We start from the raw sequence: 25133 nt of genomic DNA on the forward strand, positions 1-25133 counted from the left end.
GTCCCCCAGTCTGTCAAAGAGAGACTGATTTCTTGTTATGTAGTGTTTGGCTTTGCAAAGAATGCAAACAAGGAAAACAGAGATTTAGGGAGCTTGCTTCAAGTTTCAATTCTTTAAATAGGTCTTAAAAATAAACCTATGGGTTAATAGGGGAGAAGAATTTATAGCCTGCTACACAGAGATATTGCTTCTTGATTAAAACAAAACAACCCACCCCAAATAAACAAAAAGCACCCAACAAAAGGAAGGGACAACTTCTTTTTAAAACATTTGGATGGCTTTCTAGAACTATTGAATTAGCAGTGACATTGAGAGTTAGGTTACAATCATTGTACAGTCATGATGTTACAAGAACTCTTTCTGTCTATAGCCAACAAATCATGTGTGTCTAAACTCGAGTGTAGAGCCAGGAAATGAATAAAAATGAACTTACAGAGAGGAAAAGATCGAGCAGGAAAGCATGAGTGCTCGGTGGCTTCCTGCAAATTGTGCTTTGTAAGTACCACTTACACCAGCCTCTGGTAAGACAGGTTAGGCAAACACTGCTTTAAAGTCAACAGTGTTGACTCTCCCTCTTGATATCTACACCACATGAATATGAAGCGTTGATACTTTCGCTATGATGGTCAGAACAAGCCTAGAAAAAGTGACATGTCAGTTGTGCCCATCTCATCACAATGTGACCACCCACATAGCAATTAAGCCAGGGTGTCTGAAATTAAAGCTACTTTCATACAAAATATTTTCACAATCCAGTGCTCCTAGGTGCTTGTATCGATAGTAAGATTTCCTTTTCAACAATTTATTGACAAGCAAAATTGTTTCTGGAATTGGTGAAAAGGTGCTGAAAAGTCTGTTGAATGATACAGAAATTTACATATCAGATGCATCCACTGATCTCAGGTGAGAAGGGAAACATTTAACTGATTGTGTCAGTAAGCCTCCTCTCTTGTATCTCACAGCTCCCAACCCACCTACGATTCGAGAAGAGCTCTGTACAGCTTCTTATGACACTATTACTGTCCACTGGACATCGGATGATGAGTTCAGTGTGGTCTCCTATGAGCTGCAGTACACCATCTTCACTGGCCAAGCTAATGTTGTTAGTAAGTATGACCCTTCACTTTTCTACTTCTGTTTCCTTATGGTTTCTCTCTAAATCAAGTGCCTTTAAGTATACATGTGCTCACACATTGAAAACAAAAGGGGAGAATATCTTCTAGGGCAGTTTACAGTCAAAATGATAAACCCAAAGCAATAATGATTTCAAAACATTTTAAAATTCAGAATGAATTCAGCTAAAACTTCCTGTCTTTTCTGTGAGTGCCATACAGTGAGAGCTCTCAAAGAATAAAGCCAGTGCATATTACCAAAGGTATAGATATCATCTATGCTAATAGGACTTTGAGGTCTCTTCCAACTTTAGTGATACTGTGATACTGTGACTTGTTTCTCGCATCCTAGGTCCCTTGTTGCACATGTGACAAGGACAAAGATCTCAGTTCCATTGCCTTAGCTAGTCAAGCACTTGGAAGCCTGTGCTGGACTGATCAGTAGTTAGACCTGCAGCCTCATTGTGATTTAGACAACCTTGACAAGCAGACCTTTTTCAGAAATACAGACTAAGTTCCTCCTTCTTGAGAATTTTTTGGTTTTGTTTTTGCTGTCTTCAAGACTGCAAAGCAAAGGTCTCAGTATAGTGAAGGCTAATTCAGCAAACACCAGTGGAACAATTAATATGGGAACTTTGTTCTACCTATAATGGCCTTAATAATAATTGGTTTATATTTTGTATCACCTTTCTTATTAAATACACTTTCTGTTTTGAATCCCTGACTTTCCTTAATGAAGAGACTACTGATTATTCCCTGTTTTGTTGCCAAATAACTGTTCTTCTGAGAACCAAGCAAAACAAAACAGGCCAGGGAGTCAAAACTTCTGGATTCGTTGGATAGTGATCCTTGACTATGAATCTGAAGAACTTCCTGTTCTTCTTACATTTAGTGGGAATATCACTAGCTGACATGGACTTGCTTCATGAAACAGTTTCTGATAGAAATCAAATCAATCAAAAGACAGAGTTTGTTCAGTCATCATGTATTTAAACTGGGAATTCATTGCCACAGAGGCTTGTTGTGTTTTGAGTTCAAGATATGACTGGACAGATCATGCAAGAAAAATCTACTGAGAACAATGAAATGCAGAGATTTCCTCCTAGCTCAGGAAGTCCCAGAGCACCAAGCTGCTGAGGCCTGGGAGAGAGTGGTGAGAAATGATCACTGTGTGCTTTCCCTGGTCATTAACACCTTCCAACACTCCTGCTTTTGTCTACTATCAGATATCCCAAACATACACTGAGAGATAGGCTTAGTTCTGATGCAGTGCAGAAGTGTTTTTCTTCTTACGAAATCCATCGAGGTAATTTGGTGAGGGTCAGTGCTGTCAATGCACTTACATGTTTTATGTCAGTGGGAAAGTGGTATTGCCGATGCAAAGTTTCAGTACTGAGCCAAAATTACTCCTCTTACTGTGTGCACCTCATTTTCTCCATCACTTAAATGGAGTTAATTTTCCAAGCCATCTGAAGGAATATCTGAGGATTCAAGAGCTATCATTTTAACACCATTTTTATGTAGTGTGCTGTGAATATATTATGGTATTCAGGACTGACTGAAAAATAAGGTGGATTTGAGTGTTTTGCCAAAAACTCCATTTAGCATTTCACTGAGCAGCCTAATTTTGGCTAACACACTGTAAAATTTAAGAGTGCTGAAAAGACCAAGCACGTGCTTCCACATCTGAGCAAGCTAGATAACAAAAAGATCTTACAGCAATTTGAAACAAATCAGTGCAAGGTAGATGAGGAAGGAAAAGCTTCCATGATCAATCACTACTATGTGGTCAGGACTTAATGATAAAGTGATGAAGAACTTTGTTTACAAGATGTTCTGAAGACCTTGAATAATAATAATAATGAAATTAAAGAACTGTCCCTTTTAGTTTTTAATTTCTTTTAATGCACAAACATCCCAGCTGTCAGTTTCAACTTTACTGAAAGCTACAAAGTTAACCTAAATGCATGTATATATATGTGTGTGTAAGAGGATTTTCCTAATGTTGTAAAGGGTTTTTTGTTTGCTTTAGTCACATCATATATATGTAATGTAGGGTTGAACATTCCCAATAGAGATGTCGCCACCAAAATTAACTGCTACAGTTTTGCCCAGTTCTCTAACACAGGAGATTCTCACGATTCATTCTAAGTTCCACTGGTACTGGAGATTTGCCAAATAATGTCCCAGTTTTACTTAGAACCTGCTTGGAGGTTTTTTCCCACTTTGGTGTGTTGTACTCTTTGTCCTGCAAAAGGTTTTAATGTCTCAACTTTTATCAATTGCTTTCAAAGAATGTCCTTAACTATCAGAGTGTGCCTTAGTGGTGTGGCTGGACACAGAGTGAGCTATTTTTGCTGTAAGGGACGTTAGCAGGTGCTGTGCTGCAGCCTTCATGTTTTGATGAACTGAAGCTAGGTGATTTTTCTCTTTTGATTCTATTTTAATGGCAGGGGATTTGAATTAGCTCCAGTTTCTTTCTATTTATGGCACTTGCATGCTGTTGCACAGAATTATTTTTTCCCATTTGTGTCTCTGCCATATCCCCAGAAGTTTCCACTGGCATTGTGTGTTGCCTATAGCAGGCAATGTAAACAGGTTCATGGATTTTCTTTGGTTCTGTGTTTTTGTAGCTAGGAATTACTCAGGGGGGAGAAGGATGAGTGCTGCATTAAACTAACAAGCCTTTTCCCCCTGAGACAATAGGAATCACTTTGCATACATACCCACCAACTGTGCTAATGGAAGCTGTTATTTTGGAATCCATTTCTTAAAACCACATAGCCAGACTGACTGCACTTTCCACTGCTCAGTACATTCCCCTCACCAGAGGCATATATCACTCAGACATTGCTAAGAATTCAGTAACAAGAGCAAGCAATGCTGTGTTTTTCTAGTGTATTTTCAATCCAACATAATCAACTATATTCTTTTTTATTAACTGAAAAATTGGAGAGTTAACATTTGATGGAAAAGATCCAGACAGAGTATTTCATTTTGAATCCTAGTTCATACAGGAAAGATTATTTCCAAATGTGGCCAAAGTGCTTGGCTATTAAATGCTTGGCAGCCCTGTTCTCTGCATAAGAGCAATACAGACTTTAAATTGATCAGGCTCTTACTAAAGCAGTTGTACTCAAAGTGTTCTCAGTTATACCATTCACACATTTGCATTTCTGAGAGGCACCTAATCACCTGCAATCTGAATATTGTAAAGGCTTTTAAAAAGACTTTGTCACTAGCTAGCTAACCTGCATTACAATTTCATTATCTCATTTCAGTAATTTTTCAAGTATTTATTGAGCCTGCATTTTTTTAACATCATGGCTTTGCTTTGTGTGCCTCAGGAAGGGCAAGATTTAAACATCCCTTTGTTTATTAACTGTGGTACAAGAAGTCTGTATGAAAAACACATCTCTGTCTTCAAAATAAAAAGAAGTAACAATTCTCTCTTTCCCAGTCAATGGAATTCAGGTTAGAATAGAATAGAATAGAATAGAATAGAATAGAATAGAATAGAATAGAATAGAATAGACCAGACCAGGTTGGAAGAGACCTTCAAGATCATCGCGTCCAACCCACCTAAACAACTAAACCATGGCACCAAGCACCCCATCAAGTCTCCAAGTTAATTAGTTACATCAGCTAACTAACTACTACAGATGACTGTATTAAGGATGCACTGTACCGTTAGAGCCTGTTCAGTGTTACCTGGTTACACTCTCCATGGTATTAGGATTACATTCTGTTGAGGATCTAAGATAATTAGGAGCTCAAGCTTCCCTGAAAAGCAGTGAATCTATGATTCTTCAATTTATTTCTGAACATTCTAGCTTTTGTCTCTTTCCAGAAGTTTTAATTCATTAAAACCAGATTCCTCACCATCCTCAGCTGAGCATATTCTAGTATTTCAAATGCAACCTTGAGACAAACCCCAGAAAATGTCTGCCTCTTAAAAAGAATAAAAGGAGTGTATCCCCTTAAAAACTGCCATGTGGTTTGCAGGAATCCTGCATGCATTATCTCCTTTCACGTGGGAATGCAGAGTGGGGGTAGAGAGATATTTGTTGCTTTCAACTACTGTATTTATTCTCCCCATTTGAATTGGTAATCATTTATTCAAATAAAGCTTTTAAAAATAATTAAAACACTGGAGAGATGAAATAACCTTCCCAGGACTTCTGTGCTCCTTCTCCACTTTTCCAGAAGATGTATTTTATTCAAACCTATCCCTGTACATTTTAGGAGGATTTACACCCTGGGATTTTTCCCATCTGTTTTTTAAAGTGCATCACCAGCCAGCACCAGGCACATTGCTTTAAAAATTATTACCTCCAGCCTCTGAGAAACTTGTTTGGAAAACTCACACATCCTGTACGGACATCGCCGTGCTCAGTGCACCATTCCAGGATGTAATTTACATTCTCTACATTTTTGTAGGCTACAGTTTTTAAATACATTGTTTTGCCACCTGCATCACCCTGTAAAAAGCCCTGTGTTTTTGAAACAAGAAACCTGAATGTAGCCTGGATTAGGAGTGGGTACAATAGGAGCCCCTTAGCTCCCGCTGCCGTGCCAGTGAGGATGTGTGTTTTTCCACTTAACCTGCTGCCGCTCGTAGGGAGCCGAGAGGGCAAACACTACTCTCAGATGCCTGCATTACCAGGCTACTTGCTCGTTTCCCTCAACTTTCTTAGTAATCTTCTTTTGTATTCAGAGAATAAAGGCTGTCCTGACAGGGCGTAACTTCAGACAGATTCTTTTGATGCAGCGACAAAATATGCTTTCATACACAAAAACTTAGCTCGGTTGCCACTAGCTACTGTTCTCTCTATTGAAGGATCTTGGACTTGTAGTTGGACGCCATCAAAACTTCATTCCCAAGATTTTTTTTTAATCAAAGTTCAGTTTAAAGCCTGTTATGAAATGGCTCACAGTCAGGAGGCACATGGGCACATCGCTGAGTCTCCTAGTGCATAGGAATGAGCTAAGCCTGCTGGGTCAGCAAAAGGTTGTCAAGCAAAGTAACCAAGTCAGTCACTGCACATCCAACATCTACTGCCCACCAGCTGTCTGGTGTGCCTTAGATTGGAAGAACAAAGGGAAGAAAGCCACCTTATCTTGGGTCATCAACAGCCTTCCCCTAGAACATGAGTCAGATCAAATGAAGGATTCCCAACTCTCCCTGTTGACTATGCAGACAGTTTAGGGCAGGCAAGGTCTCAGGACCTCTGCTGTTTGCCCAAGGTCAGATGGGATGAATATACACCTGCCTGTGAGTGTTTTGACATTAACTCCAGCAGAAGAGGACAAGGTGTAGCAATACCTGAAATTATTGTAGCTCTGGCTTTTGTACAGAGAAATATAAATTAATCATTAACTTGATTATTTAATACTATAATAATTTGCTCTGGGTGAGTATTTACAGACTCATGAGTATTGGGTATGTATCAATCCACACGCACAGAAGGAGAGGATAGACAAGAGGAGACACAATGCAACTGTACCTCTAGAGTCCTTCATATACCTATTCAGATAGGGTTTTTACCTGCTTAAGGAGCAATCCATCCTGTAGAATATCGTTAAAAGTGTAATGCAAGCCTGGAAAATGTGTGCTTCAGAGAGTTGTAGTGACTAATACAAATCTGTTGTCAAGGTGATTCAGCAAGACTCTGGGTATTTCTGTGACTGTGTCAGGTTTATATATGGCCTCTGTATACCATGGACAGTTGCTTTCAACCTGTGTTTGTGGAAGGACCACCGTCTGGATCCATCCCAATTACTGTCAGACATTATTTGATGTGCTATCAGGTTAGACATTGCAGCTCTTTGTTAGATGGCCAGGGGAAGTGAGTCCCACCTGAAACTGTGCCTCAGTTACCCATGTGCAGAGTATGAATAGCTGCCTGTCTCTCAAGGATGCTACGTAATATAGGAGAACTTTGAGACAAAAGCTCTGTAATTAATGCATTGAAATTTGGGGTCTGAGTTCTGTTTCTATTGATCTTGTTGCAAAAAGCATATCCCAAATTAGGAAGGAATCTCCCAGTATGGTTATTAATTGTTTGTGAGCTAGTAAACCTGTACCACAGGTCCTTTTCTTTCAAGGTTCAGTTTTCATGTCAGTAGTCCTTTCATGTTTATTTTACATAAAGGTTTTGTGTTGTGTAATACACAGGGCTGAAAGCAGTGCTGACTTCTACAAGGTTCTCCTCACTAGTACGCAGTGATTTGCTGGTAAAACATGAGTTAAAAGCTGAAAGCTGGATTTTTAATAGCATGGTAGTTCTCACAACATGTTCTATGCCCAGTACAGGCAGAGACTTTAGACTTCATATTACTTATCCACTCAAGCATCTTTAAGTTCTCCAGTCTTACCTAGGCACACAGATGAATACCTTTCCATCTGCAGGTATTTCTTTCTAGTTGTATGTCTATATAACACATATACACTTCATGAATGCTAAAATTGTTATTTACCTAAACATTTGTAATGAGAGAGCTGTGAGACCAGGGATCCGTCAGATCAGGAGCTGTTCAGGATGTACAGTAAGTAATGTAGGTGATTGAACATCATTGTAATTATATCACAGTAGGAAAAAATTTATGTAGATGACTAAGTTCATCTTAACAGAGTATGTTCATGTTTTGAAGGTGATATTGCTCCTCCTTTATTTTACTTCCTTGCTACGTATTATACTTCTGTGGTAAGCATGAAATGTACCAAAAAGATGTTGTAAGTGGAAAATTATCTGACTCTTCTCCAGTTGACATCTGACTGTGAGGATATAAATCAAAACGTTGCATCCATTAAATTTGCTGTCTTAGACTACATCCTGGCAAGGTCTGGAGTGTAAGAGCTGAAGCCCATACTCTGCCTCATTTGGCCTTATGATTTGCTTCAGGTTCTGAAGGGTGCATACCTGGGGACTGTCAGCAAAGGTGCCTCCTCACCCCTCCTAACTTTTCTGCTAGCATTAGTTTTCTAAGGTTTAAACTGAGTTCATTAATCCAAACAGTAGATTGATGGGATCTCCATAATCCTCTAGTTCTTAAGCAATAAAGAATTCCTTGTGCTGGGATATGAAAAATCTCAGATTGCCTATGCCTCTACTAAGTCATTTCTTAAATGCCCGTTTTTCATGGTTGACTTCATATAGCAAGAACTTAAAAGGTACTTTGAGAGCTCATGAAATGAGTTAGTGGCATTACATAGTGACTCAGTAAGTGCAACCACACTTTGAGAGGTACGGAAGCAAAATTCGTATAGGCCACTGGGTGCTTGGAGTGCTCTAAACGTTCCTCTGTTGCAGAGTGGTTTGTATCTCATGACTGATGTGCTCTGTTTGAAATTGCAGGTTTATGCAACTCAGCCGACAGCTGGATGATTGTTCCCAATATCAAACAAAACCACTACACAGTGCATGGCTTGCAGAGTGGCACTAAGTACATCTTCATTGTTAAGGCCATTAATCAGGCAGGCAGCAGAAGCAGCGAGCCTGGCAAGCTCAAGACAAACAGTGAGTAATGTGAGACACAGTACACACCCATTCTTCTTTCTTGCCTTTCCTCTTAGGTTTGATCTTTGGAAGATACGTGAGCACAGAGCAGTTTAACCTCTTTAAAGTGCTTCCCACAATGGAAGTCACTTATTTAACTCAATTTAAGTCTGCCAGAGTAGTGCAGAAATTGCCCTTTTTTGTTTTTTTTCACTTTTTTCAAGAGATCCGTCTGTAGTTTGGTCACTGGAAATATCATTTAGGAGCAGAGCCATTACATATGAAGTGATTGAAAGTACTCTTTTGTGGTTTTCTTTCCATGTCCTCCCTCTTTGCTCCTCTACAGAGCAAAAAGGGAAAAAAAGCAGCTTTTGTTTCCAAGAGAACATTTCATTTTTATGTAGTGTTCATAAGATGATTACTAGTTTAATTTTATCCTCCAAAATGATCTCTTCCTTAGGGCACTGGAAAACTTCCTAGCTCCATCCCCCTCAGTTTTTTATGGTGTTCAGCAAGGTGGTAGAGTAGTCAGAGATCCCACTTCAAAAAACCGATGGTTACACAAATTTTTAGCAGATGTGGTGTAGTAATTTTAGGACTGGTTTTCAGCACTTTTCTTCTTGTGCCCTAGCCACTCCCTCAGTCATAAAGTCCTCATAGGCAGCTCTGAGCAATGGAAAGGGAACACTGGAATTTGTGCACCCTCTGAAACCTGTTTATTGTAGAGAAGGGTGCTTGAAGAGTGTCCTTCAGGTACTGCTTTAGCAACACAGAGGCTACTAATGAGTTAGAGAGGCAAGCTGCAGGTATTTTATTGCTACTAAGCAGTAAGAAAAAGCAGGTAAAATGTGTCCCCAGATGAGTTGATTCCTTATGTGGCCATGAAACATAACTAAATATATATTGTAGATAACTCTGAACAATTTACATCATACTTGAACTACCTGTCACATCCAGACTTTTCAATAAGGGAAAAGGGCTTTGCTGGAGCACTTGTGGCTCATGCTTTACTAGTTGTTTCCTGGTGAAGGTAAAGCATCATTCTGCTTTCTGACACAATGAGCAAGCTTGTCAGAATTGTGGCAGGCTTTATATATCTACAGGATTTAGTTTACCAAAAAGCTTCCTGTTATTGTCTACAAACCTTGTGCTACAGCCAAAGATGCTTGCCAAGAGCAACAGCCTTAGTAATGTTTTTACACCATATTATTTGGACCAAGTTACAATTCACTTCCTTCTTGTTAATGCACAGTATCCAGTACCGTGTGGGCATGCTTCCAAAGCCATCCTGAATTGTTGACTGTGATTGTTATAAATAAAGCTGCGAGTGAATGAACAGAAAAGGCTTCTTCCTAGTCTCAAACTCAGTTTGTGGAATGTGAAATCATAATTTTGTAGTAACAATGAAGATGTTATTATGGAGCTTTATCCCTAGAGAACTAATAGAATGTAATTTATTTAAAATCTAATATGCTGTGGAAGAAAAAAATCAACCCTCCAAGGTTTATTAGCATGTATATTGGTTTCAATTACATGCAGGAATTAGAGTGTTCGGGTTACCTCTAGGTCAGAGATAATGGGCATGGTGATTATGCAGGGCTCTCTTCAGGGATTATCAGCATGGGGAAGTTAGTGCACAATGAGATGGACAGTAAACTGACAATGCCAGCTAGCTATTGCAAGGCGCAGAATAGGTTAGTCTGCCTCAAGAATGCTTCAGAGGAGGAGATTAATATGGTTGTGTAATCTTGTGGTCTTCTCAGGGGCTTGCTAATCCACTCTCTTTTACAATCAAAGCGAAACATTCTTCTGCCATCTTTGTCTGTGTCTTCAGGTCAGCCATTTAAACTGGACCCCAAGTCTGCTCACAGAAAATTGAAAGTGTCTCATGATAATTTGACAGTGGAACGTGATGAAACATCGTCCAAAAAGAGCCACACGCCAGAGAGATTCACGAGCCAAGGGAGTTACGGAGTAGCTGGCAACGTGTTCATTGACAGCGGGCGGCACTACTGGGAAGTGGTTATAAGTGGAAGTACATGGTAAGTGTACAAACAGATGTGGAAGGAATCACCAGCTCACGTCATGCAGGTCCTGGCACAGTTTCTCTTGTTGAGAGCAGTGGCAGAGGCATAGCAAACAGTAGAAAAGCAGGATAAATAGGCACGGGGAGGCACGGGGAGCAGTGCAGGAGACCAGCATATCCTTTCACATAGTTTGTCAAGACTATTTTCCAAAGCTCCAGCACTGTTAGATTCTGGAATTAAATCTACTAGGTAAAGCATCTGCCTGGAGGCTGAAAAGAGGTTGGGGTCAGCCTGTCCAAGCAAGTGACAAATGATAGGACAAGAAGAAATGGCCTTGAGTTGTGCCAGGGGAAGTTTAGGTTGGATATTAGAAAGAATTTCTTCACTGAAAGCATTATCAGAGATTGGGAGGGCTTGCCCAGGGAGGTGGTGGAGCCCCCATCCCCGGAGGTATTTAAGGGTCACGTACACAGTTTAGTCAAGGACTTGTCAGTGTAAGGCTGATGATTTGACTTGATAATCTTGCAGGTCTTTTCCAATGCAGGCAATTCTGTGATCTTTACACTTAGCATGTATATTCACAGGACATTTACTGCATGTTATAGATGACTCCAGGTAAAAGTTTTTGGTAACAGATTTATTGGCACTAAAAGATCATAAAAAGGCAATAAAAGCAATAAAAGCAAGCAAAGCAACCGGTTGGGCATGTGAGGGTACAAAACTTCACCCAGAAAGCAACCTTACAATAGTTTTCTTCATCTTATATAGTTCCATCATCTACATAAGCAAACTTATGCTAAATAGAAGGCAGGCATATGATAATGAGTCTTAGAATAGGTGGTCAAATCCCTTCTCCCTACATTCAGTGTGGTAAGGGTCAAAGTATCCACTTGCACGCATGCTCAATTGTGCAGGCTTCTTATCTGAAGAAAACAAATTCCCAGTTCTGAATGTTTATCTTTAAGACAGCTCCTTCTCAGCCGTGATGTCTCCAATTAACCAGACAGTGTCCTTGCAAGTCTGCAAGATAGGTTTCTTTCCCTTTACCCTCTAAACAGGCCTCACAAGATCCTGACCCTTAATCCCAGTGCACTCTAAGTCTTACAATTTTAACACAAATCACCAGTATATTCATCACACTGCATGTCTAGGAATGGCTGAGATTTGAACCTACATGCAGTATAGTTTAAGATTTTAGTGAACTGGAGAAGTCAGAAAGTTTCATCTCATTTATACAACAGAGTAACCATTTCTTTACTAAAGATCAAACATCTTAGTGTCCTTCTGTAAGGAAAAGAAAATGAGGACAGTTATCCAGTTTCAGATGACTCGAGGTCAGATTTGATTAGGGACAGGCAGAGCTGTAAGTCTGTGCCCCAGAGTGTGGAAGTAAGGTGTAGAAAATGAAGGAATGCGTTTCTCCATTCCTGAATGATCCTCTGTCCTATGGGAGTGACTTTCAGGGACTCTTTAGACAGTGTAAGTGATGTCATCCTTTGAGATTCAAAAGTAACAGTTATGAAGGAGATTAATGGAGTGGAAAAGTCAGTAAGGGCCTCAGGTATGCCCACTGTCTCAAACAAGGAAAATGGTATTTGCCTGTGCCAACTGTAAGGAATGGAAATAGAGTAACATGTCACATTAATCTCAGTTGAGTGAAAGCCAAAGCAATACTGCAGTATCTCCACAGCAGGAGGAACTTCTACCTTTCCATTCTGCACAAGAAATCAGGTATCTGCCCTCAGTGTCCATTTATACAAACATTTGCTCTGTCCTTTTATCCTGTACATCTTGCCATAAATTGTAGTTTGCAGAGCAAATGTCTTCACCTATAATTGCTTAACTTGGCCCAAAACACAGTCTCAAAAATGCTCATTTGAATCTGAAAACCACACCAACACCTGGCCAAACATATTTCAGAATAGCAGAGAAGTGTGTTTCAGGTCTGGTTTTTTTAATGTATCCTTTGATGCTTACACCTGCATACCTTCTTCTGGGACATACATTAAGGGAGCAATGAGAGATCAGATTATCTGACAGATAGCAGTGTATTTTAAAATCAATGAACTCCTCTGTATCCTTCTGTTTGGCAGTGGGAATTTGGGAAATGTAAATTGACATTTAAACCTAGAGTCATCAAGTGTTCAGCAATTTTCCTTCTGGATACCAGAGGCAATGCTCCAGAAAATTATCATAGTGAATGTTATGGTTTTAGGGCCACCTCTTTCCCCCTCCCACCTCCTTTTCCCAAGAGATAAGGCAGGGAGGTGAGGGGGGAAAGGCAGAGAGAATCTTCTAGTTGAGTTACACAGAATATTTTACTCCTCCACTATTAAAGTACCAGATTACATCAGTATGTGTACGAAACAGAAAGAAAGGGAAAGGGAAAATGCCATCCAGAATCCTGAAAACTGGCACAAAACGTGCCTGCACACTCAGGAGGGAGCAACCTGGAACCCCCTGTCCAGGATGGTAATGCCCTACAGTTGTAGAAGAGAGACAAACATGAAGGCTTCAAGGAGACATTGTTGTGACCATCCAGTATCATAAGGGGGCCTACAAGAAAGCTGGTGAGAGACTTTTTAGGGTGTCAGGGAGTGATAGGACTGGGGGGCATGGAGCAAAACTAGAAATGGTTAGATTTGGATTGGATGTTAGGAAGAAATTCTTCCCCATGAGGGTGGTGAGAGCCTGGCACAGGTTGCCCAGGGAGGTGGTGGAAGCCTCCTGCCTGGAGGTGTTTGCAGCCAGGCTGGATGTGGCTGTGAGCAACCTGCTGTGGTGTGAGGTGTCCCTGCCCTTGGCAGGGGGGTTGGAACTGGCTGAGCCTTGAGGTCCCTTCCACCCCTAACAATTCTATGATTCTATGGCAGGAAGCATTTGTTTCCTTGAGCTGTTTTTGTTTTGCAGGTATGCTATTGGCATTTCCTACAAGTCGGCACCAAAGCACGAGTGGATCGGGAAGAATTCTGTCTCCTGGGTGCTCTGCCGCTGCAACAACACGTGGGTGGTGCGGCACAACAGCAAAGAGGTCCCCATCGAGCCTGCTCCTCACCTGCGGCGGGTTGGGATCTTACTGGACTATGACAACGGTTCCCTTGCTTTTTATGATGCTTTGAACTCCCTACACCTTTACACCTTTGACATTTCATTTGGGCAGCCGGTGTGCCCCACATTCACTGTGTGGAACAAGTGCTTGACCATTATAACCGGCTTGCCTATCCCTGACCACCTAGACTCCTCTGAGCAGCTCGCATGACTGCTGAAAGCCAAAAGGTAGGACGACACATCTCCCCAGGGCGGCCAGCTGGCTGCCTGCCTGAGCTTGCCTGGAGCTGTATGGCAGACTGTGTGGCATCCCAACTGTTGCTGCCAGATCCAGCCAGAACTGAAGAGAAGAGAATCTCTCTTTAATGTGTACTTTTTATGGAAGGATGAGAAGTGGCTTTAATAACATCTTAGAACTTCTTTTTTTTTTCCTTCCGGTTTTTTGTTTGTTTGGGTTTGTACTTAGTCTCTTACAGGAAGATTTATAAATTATTTATAAAGGGAAAAAAAAAAAAAAAGAAAAAGAAAAAAAAGAAAGAGAGAGAAGGGAAAAGCTGATTTGGACACTTGGTAAATGACTTAGTTGTTTTGCACATTGGTGGTCCCATTAATTAAAGTTTCATCAGCCCTTTACATCATTTTATTTTACAGTGGATAAAAGGAGGAAATTGGAAGGATGAAAACTGCACGGTGGACAAGTCAGTATGCTGCAGGTTTTACTCCTGCCAGTGTTACCACAGTCATTACCAGGCTCATGGAGTGTGAGATCTCCTAATTTCTACTTCACATGTGAGAGTGTGCAGACCAAAAATAAACAAGCAAGGAAGTGGAGGTAGCCAACACAGCAAAAGAAGAAAGTTTAATTTGCTTTTGTTCACAGGGCAGTGCTCCCTCTGTTCATGAAAAACATGTGGAACATCTCCTAGAATGTGAGTGGATAAATCATCTGGTGATTGATCTTGTTGATGGCAACGTTCCCATCTTCCAGTGCTTCGCTTTCATCTTTGGGAAACATTGTAGAATCGCTGAGGATGTGAAAGACTGATTCCATCTCTGAGAACCAGCAACACTGAAGGAGAGCAGCCAATACAAGGTCTGACTGTAGACTAATTTGATAAAGCATGGCATCATTTAAGGACTGATTGTAATAGAAGATGTCACAGTTCTGGTGGCAAACATATGAATGTTTATTGCTGATTTTACAAGCTTCAAAACAGCAAGCCTAGCCAACTATTCAAAGTAAGACCTGCTCCACTTTATCATTGATTTTAAAACAAATACAAGTGTTTCATTGTCATACACAACGTGGTCTCTATAACAAAGCAAGGAAATCTGTTTTGCATCTACTTTAGGAAGAAATGATGCAGCTGGAGTTTGCTCATAACTGTCGTTGTCCTGGGTTCTTAGGGAAAGCACAGGTGTCTCTGTGAATAAGGAGTAAATGGCAAGTTTCAAGCATGCTGCACAAGCAGGCTGTGTGTTCATCCAGGTGGTGGTGGATGGGCTTGAGTGAAGGCAGTAGAGTTTGTTCCAAATTTATCTCAGAGCTGAATCAGGTGCATATTTTTTCTGTTTTCCTTCTACAGAATAGAAGCCCTTTGTAATGAGTCCAACGCTTACATACAGCTGATCATCTGGGGAGATGCTTGAGGCATATGACAACTCTGAAAGAATGGTTTCCCACAGTGTTTCATTGTTACTATGCCTACACTGCCTGTGTAGAAAAAGGATAAATCACCAGCTTTAAGAAAAACAATTGCTCAATAATTGATACCGATGCTTTAGGCGTCTGTGCAAAAGGATGCCTTAGTGCACTTTGCTCACTAGCAGCTCCAAAACAAAAATGGTCCCAGGCTCATCTTCATATTGTTAAAATTCTGATTCTCCAGGTACAAATCTGTGCTACAGTCTGCCTTATGGTGATGTAGGAGACACATGATCAAGATGAAGAATACATACCTACCTATTTAGCTGGGGGGCTTTGTTTTATTTTTAAGTAGAAAATAAATACATATCCATACTCCTTTGATTTCCCTTTACATGCTCTGCTAACTGCTGAATTGAGTGGAGACAATTCTGGCAGTACATTGCTGGTACCACAACTTCAGCTGGGGCAGCATCCCATGGTTCGCAGGTAGGAGGCACTGATCTTTACAGAGTGGACATAAATAAGGGGGGAAGTGTATATATAGTGAGCTGCAGTGTTTGTCATAGTCTTTCACAGTCATGAAATGTATACCTTCAAAAATTAAAAAGCAAATTAATCCCTAAACTTCACATTTTATACCTGAGCACAATGTTACCAATACAATCTGGTATACATTGCTGAAATGATCTAGCCAGGGATGTGCAGGAGGCATGAAGATTATTATGAGTTGATGGGAGATGACTGATGCAAAACAGTGATTAAAAAAAGAGGTAGATGGGAAATAATTTTTATCTAGAAATATTGCCAAGTTTCTGCCTCAAAAGAAAGGGTGCATTACCAAAGTACAAATAGCAAAGCTCTCTGTGTGCTCTTTTGCCCCAAATATTAAACCTAGAAGCTGATTTCAGTAGTGGACAAAGAGTAAAAACTGTTCAGTGTTTGGCCATACAATGTTGGCAAAGATTGAGCTGGCTCGCAGTAATACCATGAATGATCCCACCTATTTCCACTGTAAAAGCAGACCCTGAGTCTAAAGATAGATCATGGGTTTGGTCAGTGGGAAAATAAAGGTCTGTTCTCTACAGGCCTTGCTGTATCGATTTTATCTTAACACAGAATACATCATTTAAGCTAAGCCAGGTTTCTCCAGTGGACTATCAGTCCAGTGAGTGCTCCTTGTGCATATGTCTGTGCATATATGTACATATAGTCACGGGTGCACACACACACCAGCATATGCACAAATACAGTGTGTGGTTTGTGTGTGTGCATACATGCATACACACACACACACAAACTGACAGTAGTCAGAGGTATTCCTTTCTTGCTTGTTTCTTGAACAACTTCCTGGTTTGTGCGGCTATGAGGAAACAAGTTTGCTACCAATGCTATTCTTCTGGACGTTTTTTAATTAACAGAATCTGTTTATTTTCCAATACTTGATTCAATGCCTGATTAATCAATAAAAACATCCATTTGAAAATGTAGCTTCTGTGGTCTGTGGCATTTTGCATGGTCCATAGTAGTCAACTGAAATGAGGGGGAATGGTAGTCCCTGTGTAAAAGTAAAACCTGGTACTTAGATGTAGTGTGCAGTCTTAGATGAGGGGTTTCCCTGAGTGTTGAAAGTTTTGTGACTAGGAAGGAGGTAGTGTTGTATAATGCCATGTTTAAAAGAGGTGTTTGAGGTATAGGCTGAGATGCAAGCAATGAATGTAGTAGATAAAGCTTGTGTTGGTATCATGGTTGTTTTGAAAGTGTATTTAAAACCCAAGCTGGGATTCAGCAGAGTTAGAGCTAACTATAGCACAATCTCCTTAGAAGACAGTAGCATTGGCTCAGAGTAGTCAAAGCTTCAGCTAATGGAGCAGTGGGGGACCTTTTTATCTCTAAGGCCAGGTAACATTTTCCGTATGTTTCCGTGTGTGGGGAAAAAAAAATCAATCAGTAATGGGCTGCATGTCATAAATTATTTATTAGACTGCCACCAAGCCCACGCTAGCTCCCAACTGCCTGTTTTCAGAGAGCAACACAGTTGCTGCTTTGGGTATCCCATTTCTCAATTGCTCAGCAAAAAGACCCCTGTGAGGAGTACAAACAATAGGGAGCATAAAAGTCCCTCAGGTGTGGGTACACTGCAAAAAGGTGGAGGTCTGCAAGTACAGGTGAAAACACATGCATGTTCTTCATTGTAATACCAACAGCAGGTCATGAAACAGCTGTGTGCATCACCTGTTTTAATCCTGCTTTTTAACTGCAAAGACTCCGTGTCAGCAACAGGACACCACTGATAGCACAAATTAAAGTGCCAGCTCTTTAACCAGTGCACCTTGTGATGGCCAGCATTTACTGTGGAATATTCCTTCAGACTATTGACACTGAACACAACACAAGTATTTTTTCCTTAGCTCTTCTGATACAGCAAAGGTCCAGTGGTTCCTAGAGCCTGCTTTTACTTACTGCAGCACAAACACCAAATAAGCTCATACACCAAAACAAAGAATTGTTGGTTGGCCTTCCCTTTTTTTTTTAATTGGATGCTCTGCCTTCATTTCTGGATTAGGAGTGGAGCAGTGTTGGATCCACACAGACAGTGCACACCAGACCATCTCAATGATTCGCTGGGGTATGCCTGCCCTGAAAGCCATTGGTGGGGAAGCTTTGAGAAGTCAGTGATAAACAAAAAATACACAGAAGCTGCTTTTGTGCTGGTGTATTGGCAGTTTCCTTGTGACTCTCTCAATGTCTTTTCACATGCTGATCTTTCCAGTAGTGGAATTGTGTGTTAAGAAACAGGAATGTAAACTGCATTGTTTCCCTGTGTTACTGGATTATTTACCCTTTCAGAAATGAGCACGGTGCTCCAAACTTCAGGCTCAAACTTTGTATCCTCCACATGGCCTGGGTCACTCCCAAGTGCTGGCGGCAGGTGTTCTAGATTATGCTGAGATAGTTTTATTGTTCTTTCTGAAGTGAGAGAAACTCACTTTACATTTCAACTTTTGGTTTAGAACTCAATTTTCACACACTAAAGAGCAACGATGTTAACAATACTTCGGTGTAGATGAGACTCTTGGTTGGAACTGTGAGGCTTAAGCCAAATGCATACATAAATCTCTGTGCAGATCGGGATAGACTGATTTGTCATTCACGTGAGCGTTGAACAGCACAGGTGCAAGTGTTTTTCTACTGAGGCAGGCTGTTGCATTAATTACACTCTTGGAGTGGAATATTCTGTTTCTTTAATTGTTTCTTAATGGCTTTTCTGATTCAAGCACAGACATGTTAGTAAGACTGCAAGTAATAGAAACTTTCAGCATGTTACTTATTTTAGCAAGCCCTGCCATGTCACACGCCTCTGGCAGGATGCTGAATACACCACCTGCAGCCATGACCTTTGCAATACCACCTCCAGTGTGTGGACTGGTGTTTAAGCCTTTGACTAAGCATATAACATCTTGCAGTGAGTAACGAACTCTAGCATAAATCTTGACACTAATTCAAAGTGAGAGGTTCATATATTTCACAAAAATGATACAGGAAAGGTGAGGGCTTGAATGCCATCAGTATTGAGGCAGTTCTGGTTTAAAAGCGTGGCAATGTATTAGGAAGCCTTGAAGTCTACTACAACGTCATCCACAGTGGCATTATTGCTGCTGCCTGAGAGAGGAACAGGGGTAGCAAAAGAGAGATTGTTCAGAGGGACAGAGGTGGCAAACAAGAGAGATCATTGAGACAGACAGGACAGGTGGAAACCTGCCACCACTGCCTTTCCTGGTGCCACACTGCAGCTCTGCAGAACAAGTGTGCACCTATTCCTCCTTTTTTTACAGCTCAGCCCCAATCCACACTCCCAAATGACAGGAAAAACGTATTGCAATATGTTGAAATCCTAGCCTGAATAAAAACAGTAGGGCAGGGATGACAGCTGCAGGCCTTGAATCTCCTTTATTAACACAGATTTTTACATCTGTTGACTTCAAAGGAGATAGTCCTGATTTACACAGAGGTAGGTACAAGCCTATGAATCTTCAGTTTCCAAAGGGTCAGATGTAAGCAAAGCACGAGCCCCTGTGCAAGCAGCTCGGCATTCCTATTAAATCATATCTTGGAGGGAGCACATTAGTTAGCTGCTAGCCAAGCTGCAGTTTCTCAGGAGCAGTTTCCCAAGGCCAGCACAGGTGTGTTTGGAAATGTGTGGTTCTTTTCAAATGTATGGTTCAATAACATTCTTCTTGGGTGAACTGTTCAGGCAACACATTGCTCTTTCCTTCAAGCAGGATGGAAACAATTCATTTAGCAGGTGCTTTGATAAAAACCATGAGTGGCAGATACACAAGCTATAATACTATCACATAAGACTATTGTTCTTTGACTTCCATTTAAAAGTGGCTAATAGGTAAAGAAGTTTAAATGTTCACTTCCTCTGTCTGTTTGTCCTAATTTATTTAATCATTTGACTGCACTGGGGTGTTTCCTTCCCCTCAAGAAATATCAGCTCATCTCTTTGTGATGCACACAGACACAGAGTGATTAGGGCTGCTCCTGAAAGTCTGTGAATTCCTAGAGCAGCTTAGAATCAGGCCTTGGAACGACAGCAAATGGAGACTTTGCTTTTTGCATAACATTAGCCATTGAACAGGGAGGCAAAAAGCTACAGCTCTTTAGATCACACCCAAATGCCACCCAAGAGGATGGGAAAGGTTTCATTTGGAATTTTTATTTCTTCTTCTTTTCTTCTTTTCTTTTTTTCTTCCCCCCCCTTTTTTTTTTTTATTATTAACATAGAAAGCAAATAAATCTGTAAAATTACAGTTGATATTTTTTCTGTTCTAACAGACCACAGAGTTCCTACATTGCTGATACCAAGAGAAACAAGAGGGAATACTAATGAAAATGCCCCATGTTATACTTAAATCCTTACCAGTACAAGTCCAGTTGAGGACACTAGGATATCTGGGAATTATATGCTCAAAAAGAACAACAGGATAAGAAGTTACTTATTTGCAATCAATAATTCAAACAGACCCAGACCATCCCTTCTTAGAATGTTGGTGCTGTGTTCTTGCATCCCTCTGTGGAGAGGATGAAACAGGATACTTTTGTCTTCCTGTTCTTATGAAGTCAGTGCACCAGATTAGTGTCACTTGGAGACCTCTTAGGATGAATACATTTAGTAGGAACAAGTACACAGTTCTCACCAGCCTTGGAGCCTGAATAAACCATTAGCCAGTTTCAAGGATGAATTACCATCATGTTATGAATGCTTTCATGTATTTTTAAGTCTGAAAAAAAAAAACCAAAAACCTCTCAACCCATAGCATTAAATAAAATAAGGACAAATTTTATGTAGATGTGGGAATAGACATAATCAGGTCCAGCTACAAAGCTGCTCTTTGGTGCAGGGGCAGGAAAATATTGTGATGGATTTGATATAAAGTGCCTGCACTTGTGCTGGCTCTCACATAGAAGTGCAGTAGCCCTAGGTCCTGACAATGTTTTATCTGTGTGAAATTCAAAAGCTCTGCAAATAACACTGCAGGTGAGGCTGGTGTGTGTAGGTACAAATCTCTCTACTAGCAAGGTTCAAATATTTCTCCAGTAGCTTTCCTGGCTTTGGCTATACTCAAGAAAAGCAAAGGGAAATCTGCTGGAGGGCAGAATGTGAAGATGGCACATCTTCTCAAGACGTGTCTGACAGGCTCACAGAGAAAACTTTCAGTGGCATTCATCCTCACTGCAAGACCAGGATACATTTCCCCACGTTTCCATGAAGGTATGGAAAGCTGCCTCACTGTGCCCCAACTATGTTAGTGCTTCTGGGCAGACAGGCCTCACAGTTAATCTTGGAGAGCGGAAAATCATTGTTCTATGTTTTTGTCTCCACTCTCATAAAAAGCCTGACAAATGGGAAGAAAAAATTGTGAGATTTCACTGCATGAAGCCTCATACCACAGATCTTCCTTATCAAAACAAAGACAATGCAAAAAGAGGCAACCAGACAGGTATTACAAGAGTTCTAGAAGCAAAGAGGAAGAATTATCATGACCAGAACTCTGATAATGAAAGACAGAAATGGAAGTTGAAGGCAGAAATAAAATAACTGGAGAATGCACTTGGGAAATCAAACCAGAAAGAGTTGCTACTATGAGTAGCAGAGACAATGAGTCCATTATAAGTGCATCTGGAAGACTACAAAATTCTGGTCTACCATAGTCAAGAAAAGTAATGATCAGTAACATAGGAGCAGAGAAAGAATCATCAGAAGTGAGAGCCTAAGTTAGAAGGGCAGATGGATACGTGGTTTATTTAACCTAGCAATTGATGGTTGAGTGGAGATGAGGTCATTGCGTCTGTAAACACATGATCTGGGTTAGCACCAGGAAAGGAGAACAGCCATTTTAAGTAGAAGTTAATAATGGTATGAGAATAAATGCAGACAATCTGTTTATGGACAGTCAGGTCTATATGAATCAAGGTTACTTCATGGGACAGCAAGAGGAAAAAAAGGAACCTTGTTGTTGCTTAGACACAGCTTTGTGGGTGAGATGAAGCACACTTCAGTCTAAATGCCCAAATACTAGTTGACTAGCCCTAAGCATATTTGTTAGGCATCTTCTGTAACAAATGGGAAACAAATGTCATCTCCATATATTCATCTCAGTCTAGCAGCCTAACTTGAAATAGGAAGAATCCCATGCCATGACTGATCATTTGCCATTTATCATGTAAGTAGTCATAGGCAACTACCATGGACTTGATACCTGCCTTTTAGACAGCTCAAGGCAGATCATATAACCATCACTTTATATATTTAGCAAACAGGATACCAACATCCTATATGTCTTTCTCAACACATAGAGAAAGTCCATTTCTTTAGGTATAATACTGAAATTCATGGACAGCTTCTAACTTAAGTCCTTCCTATGCTGCATTAAGCAGTAATCTTTCCTTGGCCTCACTGAAGCCCAGATTTTGCCTTTTTAAAGTGAACAAGGTGAAATACTGTAAGGCAAAGTTACATTAAAGGTAGAAATCTTCCCTGACCAAAGACTGTTCTAACCACTGAGCCTTTGCTTTTTGAAAGCAAGTTATTTGTAACAACTCTTCATTAAAATGACCATCCAGGCAATGTCCAGGCATCTATCTGATCACAATCTGTCTCAGAGATTATATATGCATTCTATCACACTGATAATGTGCACAAGTATTTTAGACTCCAAGCTGGGCTGCTTATCCACTGCTGGGAAAACCTATGTATTAGCATTGTTCTAGCACTATTCTTAAAGTTTGTTTTAATAGACAACACAATTAGATCTCCTCTGGCATGCCCTAAATCCAACATGTAACTTTAAGGTGCTATCAAAGCTACAACAGCTAGCTGTCAGCTGACATGGCTGCTTCATTGGCTCCTCACAATAATGAGCATATATCAGTATGACAGAGTAGAGGTATTAAGCTCACAGTGACTGTGAAAACAGGTTTTGTTTGTGGAATGAAGATTTCCTCAGCATAACTCTTTCCTGATGGAAAAGTAGCCAACGATTATAAGTTAAAAGGAATGTGTAAGAAACAGCTGAGGAGTGCTGGCTCTTTTACATGTCATCCTCATCTTGAGGTCAGAAGTACTTATTTTGCTATGTCATTTATCTGCATCTTCTGCAGAGGAAATAGGGCTGGTTCTCTGAAGGGTAACTGAGAGTCCTTTTGATAGTCATCACAGATTGTTTTGGATGGCTACCTTCCAGAAAATCTTAATGGGGAGAGAAAAATATCCTGCATATGGATGTAAATATCCTTTTTAAGAAGGGTTTTCTCTTAGGCTCATCTCTCTACACTGTGTAGGTTGCTTTGAGAGGTTTTTTCAGTCGATATCTAAAGAGCAGGAGTATTTGTGTACTGATGCTGTTGTCAGGTTTGACTCATCCTTCAGGTTAATAGAGGGCACAGTTGTAAAAACCCCTCACGTGCAAAGTATTGTTAACTGCTAGCTCTTTGTGAAAGGGAAGGAAATTACTCAGGCTGGAGAAATGTTGCAGTGAAGATTGTTGATGGTCTCCAGTGTGATAGAAAAAGAGTTGTTTATATAAAAGGTGAGACTTTCTGCAGGAAGCACTTTCAGATGGGAAAAGGATTAGTGCTCCAGGAAGGATAACTAAGGAACATTGATAGGAAATCACCCAAAATGGGCAAATATTTTGTAAAGGTCTTGGCAAAGAGGGATTCAAGTCATAGTGAAAATGGGAACAAAGACAGGACTGAGCCACTCTGGTGTTCTTTGGAGGGACCAACCTGAGCATTTCTATTTGCAAAGCGTATGGGAACAGCTGGGCCATTCTGCTTAGGGGTCTCAAAGACAGAATCAGCAGCAGAAATTAAAGGAACTGAAATACAAGGCAAGAAAGCAGAATCTGGGAAGATTTTATTTTCCTAGTCTACTCATTAAGAAAACTAACAGTACACTGTGCAACAGCAGGAAACAAGTGTGACAAACTTCCAGAAACTGACTGTATTTGTCCTTACACTTGTGTTCTGTAACATCAGTGACTGTTAAAATGGAGTCAGCTCTTCAACTGCAACTTACTGTCACAGGCTGTGCCATCTTGCTTCAGGACTTCTGCTCATTTTCAGTATTTCAACAAAACATTCCTTGGTTTCTGCTGCCGACAACTCAGCCTATAGACCTGATTCATGTGCAAGCAGGGCCCTGCATACTTAAGTGTTCCCCAATCCACACAAGTGCGGAATCAGTTTTGTCTCTTTATAAACCCTGAGCCCTTTCAATAGCATGACAGGAACATGGAGCTTTTTTTTCTTCTCTTTTTTTCCTGTGTTTTGTTGATCCTACCAAGCTTTTTGGTAAGTGATTCCACTGAGTATTGTGTCTCTACAAGGTCTCTAGTTTTGGGAGCTTCATGGATGGATGTGGCAGAAGTAAGGCAAATTTGTCTTTTATACAGAAGCAGGTGTTGATTGAAAGGTTGAAGCAACATTGGGTGGTTTTGTGCCAAAATGCTGGAATGGAATGTCTGAAGGGCGGTGAGGATGTTGGATGCTGGATGATGAGTAAGTTTTGTCAAGGCATTGGTGAAGTCTCATTCTCAAAGACGTCAGTGAAACATAACTACAGTCACTGTAAGCCCAAAGGACTTTTACAATTTTTTTTGTAAGGTTATTGTGCTCTGAATGATGTTAAAATATTGACTTTATGTAAATGTGAATCACTTGCTTAGTTATTGGAATGAGGTACTGCGGATGTATTGTAGGATAAACATATCAATGAATGTGTTATCTAGATGGCTGAGTGATAGAAGATGGTGTGTTGGCCATCTGTCAGTGATTTTTCTTTCACCAGGAAAAGGAAATTGTGGATATGAAAAGAAGTGACAATTTATCAGCAAGTTTTGGCTTGTATGAATGTGTCTTGATTTTTGTAATAAAGAATGTTAACTCTACCTCTTAATTTCTGCTAAAGTAAACCTGTGAATTTCAGTCATGATTTTTGTTTGGGCAGAATCCAGCTTAACAAAACTAAGAGTGGTGATTAAACCTTCTCCAATTTTAATTTAAGATAATGGTTAACAAAATAGTGATTTGTTCATGAATCATTGACTCACCAAGGAATTCCCATTGAAGGGAATTCACAGAGTGTATGCATCCAGCGGCATCTTTCCAGACAGTTGTCCCAGTGACACCCTGAAGAGAACAGTGAAAGCTGTAGGGGAATAAAAACATCAGGATTTGCTTGACTTTTTATGACCAAAGAAAGTAGACTTCATGTCAAGGAAAACAGAAGGGC

At 40.4% G+C, this 25133-nt stretch overlaps 1 protein-coding gene across 9 annotated transcripts in view; it reads left to right on the plus strand.

Moving 5' to 3' along the window:
• Window positions 1-24789, plus strand: part of MID1 (midline 1) — a 276661-nt gene extending 251872 nt beyond the window's left edge. For 7 of the 9 annotated variants that reach the window (XM_068163147.1, XM_068163145.1, XM_068163150.1 and 4 more), the window contains 4 exons: window positions 963-1106; window positions 8471-8632; window positions 10446-10653; window positions 13549-24789. In XM_068163147.1, coding sequence (XP_068019248.1) covers window positions 963-1106; window positions 8471-8632; window positions 10446-10653; window positions 13549-13897 — 863 coding nt within the window. In that variant the 3' untranslated portion in view covers window positions 13898-24789. Of the gene's footprint in view, window positions 1-962; window positions 1107-8470; window positions 8633-10445; window positions 10658-13548 lie in introns of those variants that run through there. The other 2 variants (XM_068163151.1, XM_068163152.1) reach the window with 2 other exon arrangements.
• The last annotated feature ends 344 nt before the right edge of the window (window positions 24790-25133 follow it).

Source organism: Melanerpes formicivorus, unplaced genomic scaffold (assembly GCF_026170545.1).
Source record: "Melanerpes formicivorus ecotype bairdi unplaced genomic scaffold, bMelFor1.0.p_v2 SCAF_70, whole genome shotgun sequence".
In the NCBI taxonomy this organism is placed as follows: Eukaryota; Metazoa; Chordata; class Aves; order Piciformes; family Picidae; genus Melanerpes; species Melanerpes formicivorus.